Genomic DNA, 14,195 nt, shown 5'->3' with positions numbered 1-14,195 from the left:
GGATCCAGGGAGGACTCTGCAACAAATACCTCTGACAGTTTTGTCCTGATAGCATCAGCTACTCCATCATCTGGCACTCATTATAACCCAGTCTCAAGAAGGGTCTCGACCCGAAGCGTCACCTATCCACGTTTTCCAGAGATGCTGCCTTAATTGCTCAGTTACTCCAGCAATTTATGCCCTTTTGCAGCGAGTCTTGATAGTCCAGGATTTACTTGCTTGGCATCAGCTGAACATCAGTGGTGTCTTTGGAGCTGCTGCACAATTTAGCCCACTGAGGATATTCAGGGGAACCTTCACAAACTCCAAATAGCCAAATTGATGTTTAATTTAGGAATAGAATTTAAATTATTTTTTCAGGAACTATATTTTTTAGAATTAACTATTTTTCCTATTAACAGGTGAAAAATCTTCGTTCTGGTGTTTCAAGAGTAGCACTGCTCTGCTTGGGAGACATGTTCACAGTTTTCAAAAAGAATATGGATCAAGAGCTGGATGTTACTGTTAAAGTCCTTTTACATAAAGCAAGTGAATCAAGTGCCTTCATACGGGAGGATGTGGACAAAGCACTGAATACAATGGTCATCTCTGTTACTCCAGCAAGAGCAATTTCATCCTTAATAAATGGTGGATTCAAGTAAGCATAGCACAAATTTCAATATGCAATTTATAGAAAAATATTGGAACAGTTTACCATCAACCATTTTCTCTTTGAATATTTGTTATTGTCTATCTTCAGAACAAGGGTCATTTCCTTTTCAATTTTGATGCCTATGTAAACATAACAAGGCACATAAATAAGCCAATAGTGTAGTTTCTGTGAGCAGGCTATTGCTTACATTTATTTCACCATGACAACCTAATAATACATAATTTTGCTTCAGCACAGTTTTCTTTAACTGCATTTTCATTTATTTTGTTCAGCCATCTTAATGCTGTGGTCAGAAAATGTACCGCACAGCATCTTGCCAATGTAGTGGAGCGAATGGGAACAGGTCGGCTTTTATCTGGAATTAAAGATATAACTGATCGACTATTACTTGCAGTAGCAAAATTTGCACAAGATGTATTACAAGAAACAAGGCGAGTAAATATATTTTAATAGTGTTTACTAGAACAATTTGTTTCAGTAGGATCTTGATCAGCTAGGCAAGTAGGTCAAAGAATGGCAAATGGAGTTTAATTCAGATAAGTGTGAGGTGTATTTTGGGAAGTCAAACCAGGACCTTCACAGTAGAACTCGGGGAATGATGTAAAGCAGAGGGATCTCAGAGTGCATGTTTATTATTCCTTGATAAGGTGGTGACAAATGCTTTTGTTACATTGGCTGTCATCAGTTGGGGAATTGAAGTTGTACAAGAACTTGGTTAGGCTGCACTTAGTGTGTGGTGTTTCGTTTTGGTTACCCTACTGTAGGAAAGATGTCATTAAGCTAGAAATGGTGCAGAAATGATTTACAAGGATGTTGCAGGACACGAGGACCGAAGCTTATAGGGTGAGGTTGGGCAGGCTAAGACCATTCCATGGAGCGTAGGAAGCTGAACACTGATCTTAGAGTGGTGTAAAAAGTCATGAAGGGAATAGATAGGGTGAATGGACAGAGTCTTTTCCCAGGGTATGGGAGTCAAGAAGGTTTACAATGAGATGGGAAAGATTTCCCATTGGGGCAACTTTTTCACACAGAGGGTTGTGGGTATATGGAATGAGCTGCCAGAGGAAGTAATTGAGGCAGGTATAGTAACAACATTTGGCAAACGTTTGTATAGGTACATTGATAGAAAAGGTTTAGAGAGAAATTGGCAAATAGGACTACCTTACATGGTCAGCATGGATGAGTTGGACCAAAGGGTCTTTTCCGTGCTATATTACTCTATGAATCTATGAACAATGAATGTGTGTTATCACTAGTCGATATATGAGCTATCAGTAGCACTGGTTGTTGCATGAAATCCAAAATGTAGAAAAGGACCAATTGCTGATGAATATACTTGCTGAACCATTGCTGATGGTTGCATCTTTTAAATTATTTTAAGTCCATGTTTGCATGTTCTCCATTTCTCAACATGCATTTGTATGATGGCAGCAGAATTGAGTACATAACAGCATAGTCTAGCTAAGGCTGAAACCTCGCAAAAGTTGGAAAAGTAACTCGGTCAAACCAGTGTTTTTGCATGAAGTAATTGCAAAGAAATCTGAATTGAATGTGAAAGTTTTTTTATATGGATTGAAAAGGGATTTTACATTTTTAAATCCTTTTAACTAATTCAAGACAATAGCAGATATTATCTTATTCAGGAAAAATAATTTCTGAAAAAATAGGAAATGGGCCCACTTGTAATCAAAACTATTTCAGCTTAAAGATTTGTTTGCAAATTATTAGTTTGAAGTCCTATGTGACAGTTTTGTCAAGACATCAAACACTTGAATTTTGAAGTTAATCTACCATCCCTTGTACACTCTTCAATCAAAATACCAAAATGTAATGTTATGATGCATTTTGCAGATACTATGGACGCAAGATGTTGTCTATCATGATGTCTCATCATGATTTTGACAAAGTGCTTGAAAAGCATTTATCACCCAGGGACCTTCCTTACATTCGAGATACTGTCAATAATCTCCGACAAAAGGTACAAGAAAGTTTATATTTCAAAGACCTGAGTTGTGAATTTAGTAATGCAATTATTTGTAAAGAATTTTGCCTTTGCAGAAAGAGTTTTTAAAGTAATTAATTTGCTTTGCATGTCAGCTTTTTTGGCACATTGACATTGTTCTTTACAATAATGGATCCAATTGTATTTTCATTTTTGTAAGGGCCTTGGAGAAATGCCAATAGATACCCCATCAGCGAAGAGCAGACGGCATCCTGGTAGTGGAAGTATGCGAGCTTCATCTTGCTCCAGGGAGGTACAAAGTTTAACAGGAAGGTATTTATTTTGCAGTTAACCATTTACAAAAAGAACATTGCAATGTAGTGACTGAATTTCTAATTTTATGACTATTAAATGGAATAGTTTTACATCACAAAACCAAATTTTCTAGATGCTAGAAACATGAAATATAAACAGAAAATTGTATAAATACATATCTGCAGAGAACAAAACAAAACAGAATGTAAGTTGTAACATGCAGTGGAGAGGATGAAACAGCAGAAACAGTTATGATAAGGTGATTGGATTATAAAAAGGTGATAGAGCATGGCATCTAAAGCCTAGAGGAGGTGTGATTGCAGAATAATTTTCTGAAATTAACGAAAAAATGTTAAAGAAATGCTGGCTACCCAAAATTAAAATGTTGAAAATGTTCAAAATTTGAAATTGTTGAACTCTACTCAGGAATTTAGTGAGACAAATAAATTAAAGTGACAGGCAATAAAGTGACAGTGACTTGGATAATAGTTGTTCACTCTACAGACCATGTTCCACAGAGCAACTGCACGGTTGTGTTTGTTATCCTTCATCTACTAGACACCAGTAAACTAGGATGAAAGAAATACAAATAAATCACCATTCATCTTGTATGGTATGTGTTGGGCCCCTGGAGAGGGAGAGCAGAGGAAGTAAAAGGGGAGATGTTCCATCTTCCCCAGTGGCACAGGAATATACTATGGGAAATGAAATGGGCATTAATGGAGATGGAAGAGTGAAACCAGTCCTGAAGGGAATGACTTATTCAGAAAATGGCGGCAAGAGTGTCTGGTACTGGCAAACTTTGAAGGTGTTGGTAATTGTGGAGGATGATGCATTGAGTTTGAAGGTTGGTTTGGTGCACAGTGGGCACAAGAAAAAAATATCCTGGTTCTGGCTGTTGGGAGGAGAAGAGTGCAGAAGTACAAAAAAAGTAATAAAAACAAATTAAACAGGACCTTGCACCTTTGGTGGAGGGGGTCCATAGTAAACAATGGAGGACATATTAGGAGCACAGTTGAGGAAGGTAGCATCATCAGAACAGACTTGATGAAGATGGTGAAACTGGTAAAGGTTTTTGCCCCCAAATACATAAAGGAAACCGTGTGACAGGAGGTATAGTGAAATTATAATTATTTATTTCATAAAATATGAATCCAATTACTTTGCTAGCTACTGTACAAGGTCAATGAGTTGCATTAATTAGCTTTTACAATTACCAGAGAACATAATGCATTTTATTGTGCTTTGAAATATTTAGGTCCTACATATAATCAAAAACTTGAATATTATATCATATTGGGCAGCTTTTGTTACAGAATCGATAACTGCAAACAGTTAAAACTTGAGCCTCGTATACAGCTCTAACACTGGTGAAAACAATGTAATTATCAAGACAGAATGACAGTAGTATACTTTGGACTGACATTGAAAACATTCCCAGAGCTATTTCCCCAATTAATTTCCAGAAACAAATGATTATTTTTGGAGAATATTTGATATTTTTTATTTTTGCTTTAGCTCTTTTGTAGCTCCTGACTAACCTATTACATTTTCCTATTAGTCATCATTCAACCAATAAAAGTGCAGTTAAGCACACCAGGCTTGTAATTGAGTGAAGGGAGTATTCTAATGTCTCCAGCATCAAATTAGTTAATGGGTGTACCGTAAATAGGGTACGTGACATGGGTAGCCAAATTTGAAAGTAATTAAATCGTAAGGAAATATCACAGCATTAAAAATGGGCCTCTCTATGATTCTTTTGAGCTAATTTAGACAATAGACAATAAGTGCAGGAGTAGGCCATTCGGCCCTTCGAGCCAGCACCACCATTCAATGTGATCATGGCTGATCATTCCCAATCAGTACCCCTTTCCTGCTTTCTCCCCATACCCCCATGACTCCGCTATCCTTAAGAGCTCTATCAAGCTCTCTCTTGAATGCATTCAGAGAATTGGCCTCCACTGCCTTCTGAGGCAGTGAATTCCACAGATTTACAACTCTCTGACTGAAAATGTTTTTCCTCATCTCCGTTTTAAATGGCCTACCCCTTATTCTTAAACTGTGGCCCCTGGTTCTGGAATCCCCCAACATGGGGAACATGTTTCCTGCCTCTAACGTGTCCAACCCCTTAATAATCCTATATGTGATCAAAATCAACCAAAATTTAATACTTTCAAAATTTGAGGGGAATAAAAGAGATTTAATTTTTTTTTTATAACATCTGGGACACTTCTTGATTTCTAAGCTCCCCAACAAAATGTCAGCACCTAACCCACCATGAGGCCCGTAGTTCACACTAGGGTCATTATAATCGCGTTGTTTGAATTTTTTTTAAAATCGTGACGAGTGCAAAAAACTGTTATAACGCTATAAATAGCGTTGACAACCTTAGACAATGGGAGGGACTAAAGAATGAGACATCGCTAAAATAGGTGAGCAAACTAGAATTTTATTTCATGATTTTAAGGTCTATTCATTATTAAGTATTAATAATTATCAAACATTATTAAGTATTTCAATGGAAAGCTTAAACATAAAATATAGACAAAAAATGAAACAATAAATATAAAAATGGTTACTCTGCCTTTAAATCATACATTTCACAACTTGACTAGTGGCAACTTTAGTCCTTCCCAATAAAGTCCTTAAGCTTACCGTTGACGAAGGAGGTGGAGCGATATTTCTTGACACAAATAACAACAGAGAAATCTTCACGACGTTGCAGTTTAGTTTGTCGTTTATTGAAATAAAAATACAAACAGATTAGTATATCTCCCGTCGTTAACTTGTTTGTTTGAACGTCACTCCTTCGTATCTTGTTACTGACTTACTAAAACCCTGTGTTTTAGTAGGCTTGGCTTCTCTTGAATGGCCTGCTAAAACCCTATTATTTTAGCAGGCTCCTGGTATAACTGCTGCATTACGTAAGTGCTGGCTGAATTATACTCATAATCTGACTCCTCCCCTGGCTCCTCCCAGTCCTTATACGTAAACCTAGTATTATCTCACGACAACCCCTTGGTGTCCAAAAATAATACAGCAGGATACAAAATAATATAATAATGTGCTAAGATAGCTAATAAACACAAAATGATTCCTACACACCAGCCCCTAAGTGTTCTAAGTATACAACAAACAATTACTAATAATCATTAAAAGGAGCCATAAAATCTTCATACATAATCAAAAATGCATCTAATCTACTATAGTGATTCTTCAATCATCAAGGCCACCAGTCTTTGCTGTACTCAGGTATCAGCTTCCACGAGCAGACATATCTTCGTAATATGTCTTTCCAAGATGTTGCTCTTAGTCTGAAGTCAAACAGTACGCACAAAACCGTGTGTATCAGGTAAAGTCTTCAATATTCTGCCCATTAGATAGAATCTTCTTCAATCTTCTTCTTTTCCAGCTTAAGAAGCGGTCTGCTTCACCTGCAGGATTTTCCTTTGTGCTAACATAGCTCCATTGTGATACAGCAGTTGCATCCCTTACAAAAGAGATTCTGTTTGCTACAAATGTTTGAAAGCGTTGGGGTTTGTTGATGATGTACTTAGGCACCGTTGTGCTATCGGTCCACAAGATGGATTTGTCCAGTTGAAGCTGTAATTCTTTTCGCAGCATTGTGTCAACTCTGGATTTTCCCATTATAAAGTCGTGATTGTATTGCTTGACCAGAAGCTTCTCTTGGCTTGCAATGGATAGCAGCGGCAGGGCAGCCATTCCCATCCCTGCTGTCGTGGTCTCTTCTCAGTTCACCATCCAGGGTAGTTTCATTTGTAACAGAGATTTCTGGATAGTCATCTTCAGTTTCACTAGTGATGGATTCATTTAGTTTTCCACCATCGAAAAAAACTGTAGAGTTCTCTGTGGAACTAGTTTTTTCAGCAATTACCTTGGTTGAAACGTCATCAAGGTGTGCTGGGTTTTCTGGTGCAGGATCCCCTGAAGTTTCCAGTTCTATCATTTCTTGATCCGAAGATTCACGATTTTCTGGTATTAGTTCCGAGTTGGTCTCAGTCATCTCTGTGCTCAGACAAGTATTTTCAGGACCAGATTCTCCAGCCAATGGATCAGCTTGGACTGCTTTGGAGGAGATGCAGGTTTCAGCATTCCTCCCAGAAGCTGTTTTCCAACACAGCTTCTGAAAAAACAACTTTCTAATAAAGCTTAATGCTGTGGTCACAATTCCTGTGCGAAGGTTTACGAAGTTTCCAATCTCCGTTAGTGAGATCAATGACCCGATCAATCTGTTAGAGTTCAAAGTTTTGCGACAAAACAATCCTAGTTTTGTTAGTCGCTATACAAACTTCAGTCTCCTTCCTAGAGCTAATTATAACTTTAAATAACTCTTGGAGATGGGTTACTTAATCTTCTCTCACCGAGGATAGCTCTTGATCTATTCACTCCGGCTGAGGAAGATCATACAATAGCACTCCGGCTGAGATAAGTACTTACACTTGTAGCAGCAACTTTAGTCCTTCCCATTAATGTCCTTAAGGTTACCGTTGAGGAAGGAGGTAGAGCAATATTTTTTTAACGCAAATAACAACAGAGTGATCTTCACGATGTTGCAATTTAGTTAGTCGTCTATTGAAAATACAAACAGATTAGTATATCACCCGTCGTTAACTTGTTTGTTTGAACTTAGTATCTCACCGTCACTCTTTCCTAACCTGTTACTGACTTACTAAACCCCTATGTTTTAGTAGGCTTGGCTTCTCTTGTATGGCCTGCTAAAACCCTATTATCTTAGCAGGCTCCTAGCGTAACTGCCGCATTACGTAAGTGCTGGCTGAATTATATTTATAATCTGGCTCCTCCCAGTCCATACGTAATCCTAGTATTATCCCACGACAACCCCCTGGTGTCCAAAAATAATACATCAGGATACAAAATAATATAATAATAGGCTAAGATAGCTAATAAACACAAAATGGCCCAAAAGTGACGAAAGGGGCAGCGCTACTCATGTTCTGCTGCAAATACCTGGGGCATCTGAAAACCATCCTATCGGGTGATAAATGATAAAAATCATCAGCATAATCAGAATTTGGCTTATATAGTTATTTAATTGCAAAATTAATGTAATCTTTCTGGTGTAAATTAGCCTAAGGATTTGATAAAATCCTGCTTGAAAAATGTCACAAAAAAGGCAAGAAAACACAGGGACATATCTGATATTGTTCTTTGTAAAAACAGATTTATTTATTTTTGCTTCATCTCATTATTTTGGCTATACAACATGATCTGTACTACTTAAAATGTAGAATATGAAACAATGGGAATATTACATAAAAAAACAGGAAAATAACCTGGAAGTTTAGAGACCTTCAGTTTCACTACTGAGTGCTGTAATTACAGAAACACCTGAATACATACAATTAAAAATACAACGTAGACACAAAATGCTGGAATAACAGCGGGACAGGCAGCATCTCTGGAGAGAAGGAATATCTCTGGAGAGAAGGAATTGCCTGTCCCACTGAGTTACTCCGACCCATTCCTTCTCTCCAGAGATGCTGCCTGTCCCGCTGAGTTACTCCAGCATTTTGTGTCTACCTTCGATTTAAACAAATACAAAATCCAGTTGTTTTTGGAGAAACCAAACCTTTTTTATATGCCGTGCGTTTTACGTGAGCATATATTTTATTTTAAATAAGTTCTTTTTACCATAAAATGCCTTCAGATTTCATTTGTTTGATTATAGATTTTAATTTGTAACAGGGATATCATAGAAGCAGTGAATTTGCGTGACTGTACTTGGAAACCATCTCCACAACATTTGATGGAAAATGCAGAATATCTGAAGGAAATAACTGGCCTTTTGGGTGCAAAGGACTTTCGGGATCGTATCCGAGGGATTGAACAGTTATTATCAGATTGTCAAAACAACCAGGAACTTGTTATAGTTAACATTGTTAAGGTAAATCTATGGGTAATCATTGTTCAAACTGCTTTCATAAATGAACAATTGAGATATTGAATTGCACATTTTGCAAATAATTTTGACCTAAATAAACCTACCATTTTAATGCTTATAATAACAGTAAGATAATACCATTAAATACCAAAACAACATTAAAATGTTAAAAAAAACATTGATTATTACTGTACATCATAGACTTGGAACATTATACAGCAGGTGCAATTTTAAAAAGTTCCACATATGAAACTTATGTTGGAAAGGGTGTAGAACCTGGGCTTGTCTGCTGAAGTTAGGAGAGGTTGGATAGACAGCCTTTTTTCTTTGCAGCGAAAGAAGTAGACGGGTGACCTTATTGAGGTACACAAGCTCATGAGGGGCATGGATAAATGAATGCACAGTCTTTTTCAAATGGTGGAGTATTCTAAAACTAAAGGGCATATGCTTAAGATGAGAGGAGGGATTTAAGAGAGATCTTACGGGTATCTTTTTCACTCAGAAGGCAGTCCCTATCAGGAATAAGCTGCCAGAAGAAGCTATAGAAGTGAATACAGTTATGACTACAAAAAAGATTTTGGACAGATATTTGGATAGGGATGGTTTAAAGAATGGGCTAATACAGGAAAATGGGACTCTCCCAGAATACTAACTTGATTGCATGGACAAGGTAGGCTGCAGGGCCCATTACCCTGCTGTACAGTGCTATGACTTTATAACCAGACAGGAGATGAGACTCTATGGGCCAGCTAGATCAATAGTGAGGATAGCATGTCAAGAACCGTATGTATTTAATATAGGAACCATTGAAATAAGCAAGAAACAGATTTCAAACTATTGATTGTATTGACATAGATCAGTAGTGGGGTAGTTTTGAAATGACTAGATACAGCAGTTGAGACACAGACTACTGTCTTTTGGAACTGCAGCTGCCATGTTGGACAACAGGAAGACACATACTACCGATCTAGAAACTGATCACAATATTTGTACAATGATTTTCCACACTTTTTGAAACTTCAGGAATCCTATCCATTCTGCATAATGTTCCATGGGTGCTGTTCGAGAATGGATAAAATCATGAAAAATAAAGCTGTGAATAAAGAGGGATGAGTGTGCATTCCACTTATGTAATACTGCCTCCACAACTGAGGCTGTATTGTGAATTAATAAGACTACTCTGATCTTTGTGCCTTTATTGCTCTCAGATTTAATATTAAAATATAAACAAAAAGCTGGTGACACCATGGAGTAAGTTTTAAAATCTTTTTGATCTTATTTTGACAAGGAAGTCCTTCTGCCCTTGCAAGAAGTCAGTATTAGTTTAGCTTTGACATGGGTTTATATGGGTCATGTGACCCAATGCAAGTAGTTGGCTTCCACTTGTGATTCATAGTCTAACTTCAATAGTTTGACCCTTTTTTGTTCCCTCCTGTATTGCTTAACTCGTCTTCCCCAAAATAGATCCATTCTGTTCATCTCAAGGATTCTCTCTGTTTTGCACAACATTCCATGTTATCATATTTTTTGTTTAGTTTCGTTTAGAGATACAGTGTGGAAAGACAATAGACAATAGGTGCAGGAGTAGGCCATTCAGCCCTTTGAGCCAGATCATGGCTGATCATTCACAATCAGTACCCCATTCCTGCCTTCCCCCTGACTCCGCTATCATTATGAGCTCTATCTAGCTCCCACTTGAAAACATCCAGAGAATTGGCCTCCACTGCCTTCTGAGGCAGAGAATTCCACAGGTTTACAACTCTGAATGAAAAAGTTTTTCCTCATCTCCGTTCTAAATGTCCTACTCCTTATTCTTAAACTGTGTCCCCTGGTTCTGGACTCTCCCAACATTGGGAACATGTTTCCTGCCTCTACCGTGTCCAATCCCTTAATAATCTTATATGTTTCAATAAGATCCCCTCTTATTCTTCTAAATTCCAGTGTATACAGGCCCTTTCGGCCCACTGGGTCTACGCCGACGAGCGATCCCCACACATTAACACTATCCTATACCCACAAGGGACAATTTTTACATTTACCAAGTCAATTAACCTACATACCTGTACGTCTTTGGAAAGCGGTTTTTTCTGAATTCATTATAACAAAATGTAAATGGGAAAGGTTGGTAAAAAAGTGAAATAATGATGTATTGCATAAGACTAGTAGAACAGAAATACCCATACAATGCAAAGGTCCCTACATTTAGGCAGAAATCTTAATAATCCATAGCAATTAATGAAGGAGTTGAAGGAAATATCATATCATATATATACAGCCGGAAACAGGCCTTTTCGGCCCTCCAAGTCCGTGCCGCCCAGCGATCCCCGTACATTAACACTATCCTACACCCACTAGGGACAATTTTTACATTTACCCAGCCAATTAACCTACATACCTGTACGTCTTTAGAGTGTGGGAGGAAACCGAAGATCTCGGAGAAAACCCACGCAGGTCACGGGGAGAACGTACAAACTCCTTACAGTGCAGCACCCGTAGTCAGGATCGTACTGAACAATGTGCAGAGAGGGAGTCATCCTATAAATAAGGTTATGCAAATAGCCTGAATTACTCTTCCAAATTATAACCATTTAGTGGGTAAAATAAAGTTTCCCCTGTTAAACTTTCAGTGAAAGATAGAGGGAAAAATATATATTCGGATCCAGTCCTTTATTTTGCAGAGATCAGTATTTTCAGAATTTGATTTTCACTGCAGTAAATTGGATGAGCCAGATAAACTAGGATTAGCTGTTTTCTTCCTTCCTTCATGTTGAACACCATCTGTAGAATATAATTCCATTTCATCTTTTGTTTGTGTTGTGGTTGATTGCCTTCCCGTGGTCCCACTCCCTTGATAGTGGGATATCCTGATCCATGAATCCACTACTTCAGCACCCAGTGCAATGCTGACGTGGATTCTGAATGCCTGTCAGATGCCTGTCTCGTTGTGATTGGAAAGGGGTGGTGGTGAGGGGAGGGAATGGTTTGAGCTTGGGTTAGGAGGGGGAGGAAAAAATAGATTTAATGTCCTGAGCACTGTCTCTACACATCCTGCCGATGTTAGCATTTAAGCAGATGGAAATGAATAGCGGTTATTGTCACCTCACCAAAACCATATAGTTGGCTCTTTCCTACCTGATGTTAAGAACTCCCCCAAAGGATTTTGAGTCTATGTTTCTTGACCTTTTGAACCCAACCTCTCCCTCTTTCCAGTATGGCTTTTGGTATAATGAAAAACATTTTTCCCAATGTTCATAGTGGCAAAGACCTTTCACCTCTGCCACCCCCTCCCCCCTCCCCTGCATCCCTTTCCTATTTGCCACAAACAACCTTAATAGCTCTGCAATACAACTGTGTAAACATTTATTCCTGTGATATTTTTATTTCCCGCTGTGCTTGGTTATTGCACACAAGTTTGTTTTAATTGCTGTTCTAGTTTGTTGGCAAATGTTTTCAGTTTATTTTTCCTGGTACAATTTTGAAATCTTGGTGCAGTTTAATTTATAACTTTGATTTTTTTGCAAACTTCTTGATCTTTATCTTAAACCTTCTGTTGTAATTGTGGCCCCACAGTTGGTCTCCAGGGCTTACATTCTATATTTTTCTGATTGATATCTATTTCCAAGGTCCTGTAGTGTACTCTCTCAAAGGACTTTTTTTTACGAGATCGTAGACTTCCACAGATTGTAATAGCTCTTACTTCTATATCTCTTTCACGACCAGATGTTATTTTGGAACTAGTTAAAATCTTCCTAATTCATATATATTTGCTTCCTTGTTTATTTTTCCACCTTGGGTGGTCTGTATGATTGAGTCCTTGTCCATCATTTCAGGCCAAATGGATTCTGAATTGACCCTCTGTTGTCTCTTGTTTTTATCTACGATGCCATTCCCATTAGTACAGTTTCCCCTTGCTCTTCTTCCTATCCTTTCTAGTCATGTTATTTCTTAAAATACTTAATTACCAATCTGATGTTTTATGTAGCCATGTTTCAGTTACGTGGAGGCGTTATCATACTTTTCAAAAGCATGTTTTACTGTGGCTGCCTTAATACAAAAACAGATCCAATTCCCTCCAGTACTTTCTTCGTGCTAAGTATGATTTAAAGCTGACAATATGAAGCAATGTGTGTGTGTATCTTTCCCCTCTAGATATTTGATGTCTTCAAACCACGATTGCATGATTTCAACAGCAAGGTGAATCATATGGCTTTAGAAACTATGCAGAAAATAATCCCCTTACTGAAGAATAATCTTGTTCAAGTTTTGAATATACTCATTCCTGCTATTGTAGACAATAATCTGAATTCTAAGAATCTTGGAATTTACAATGCTGCCGTCAGTGTCATTCACACCATGATTCAACATATAGGTATGTACAACTGGTATTTTTAAGATGTTTGTCCTGTAATCAAAATCGTGTTATTAAAAGTATCTGTCTCCAACTACTTGCAGACGGATATGTGTGGAGGTGGAAATTGTCTTATTACAATAACGTGGATCACGTATAGAATATTTCCACTAATTGCAGGGTGTCTTCAGAGCCATCTAACTAAAGTAACAACAGAAATGCTGGAAAAACACAAGTTAGGCAGCATCTGTGCAAGAGAAACAATTACGTTTTCATGTCTAGAACTCTTCAAAAATGAGAGACACACGCTAGGCTTGGTAGCAGAGAAGGCGGGGGGAAGGGCAAAGGGGTGGAACAAGGGGAATTTCTGTATGAAGTCTGGATGAAGTTATGTATTTGCTCTACTGGGACATGCCCAGCAGACTAGACTATATTTATGAAAAAAGAAAAATAAGATAACATGCAAAAACAGCCAGTTCTTATACAAACAGTAAGAAAGAGCGTTACCTAAAGTTGGAATATGGAGTTTTTCCCAAAATATTGTTTCTTTAAGATTTCCAGCATCTACATTTTCTTTATTTCCATCTAATTAAAGTTTATAATCTATCAGCTGGGTGCGCTTGAAATTGTATGCTATTAAAAATATAAGAAAAAAAAGTAACAGTACTTGAGTATTATTAGTTGCCTTGTATAAAGCCAAGTCATTTCAGTTTGAATGACTACTTGAATAAATCATTTTGAAGAATACAAATAAACTGCCACCTGCATAGGATGCACCTTATTACCTTCCACCCCTGGTGCAATTAGTATGTTTTAAAATTCTGCAAAGACTACATAAGTACATTCTGTTCAGTGCCTAAGTGTTGCAAGATTAAAAGAGTACATCCTTAGGCAGACCATTCTGTTAAAACTTGTTCCTTGAAATTAAAAAAAGAATGTACCATTGACACAGTAACATTTCATTCGGGGAACTTTATAACACATAGAAATACAGTTTGGCTAATTGAAATGTCAT

At 37.6% G+C, this 14,195-nt stretch overlaps 1 protein-coding gene across 1 annotated transcript in view; it reads left to right on the top strand.

Annotated features, from left to right (window-relative positions):
* togaram1 (TOG array regulator of axonemal microtubules 1) overlaps positions 1-14,195 on the top strand; it is a 71,325-nt gene that overhangs the window by 51,884 nt on the left and 5,246 nt on the right. The window contains exons 15-20 of the mRNA XM_078406720.1: positions 402-637; positions 925-1,083; positions 2,504-2,630; positions 2,815-2,927; positions 8,637-8,835; positions 12,982-13,201. Of these exons, the coding sequence (XP_078262846.1) occupies positions 402-637; positions 925-1,083; positions 2,504-2,630; positions 2,815-2,927; positions 8,637-8,835; positions 12,982-13,201 (1,054 nt within the window). The remainder of the gene's footprint in view (positions 1-401; positions 638-924; positions 1,084-2,503; positions 2,631-2,814; positions 2,928-8,636; positions 8,836-12,981; positions 13,202-14,195) is intronic.

This window comes from Rhinoraja longicauda, chromosome 10 (assembly GCF_053455715.1).
Source record: "Rhinoraja longicauda isolate Sanriku21f chromosome 10, sRhiLon1.1, whole genome shotgun sequence".
Taxonomy (NCBI): domain Eukaryota; kingdom Metazoa; phylum Chordata; class Chondrichthyes; order Rajiformes; family Arhynchobatidae; genus Rhinoraja; species Rhinoraja longicauda.
This window is presented reverse-complemented; position numbering and strand designations above follow the sequence as displayed.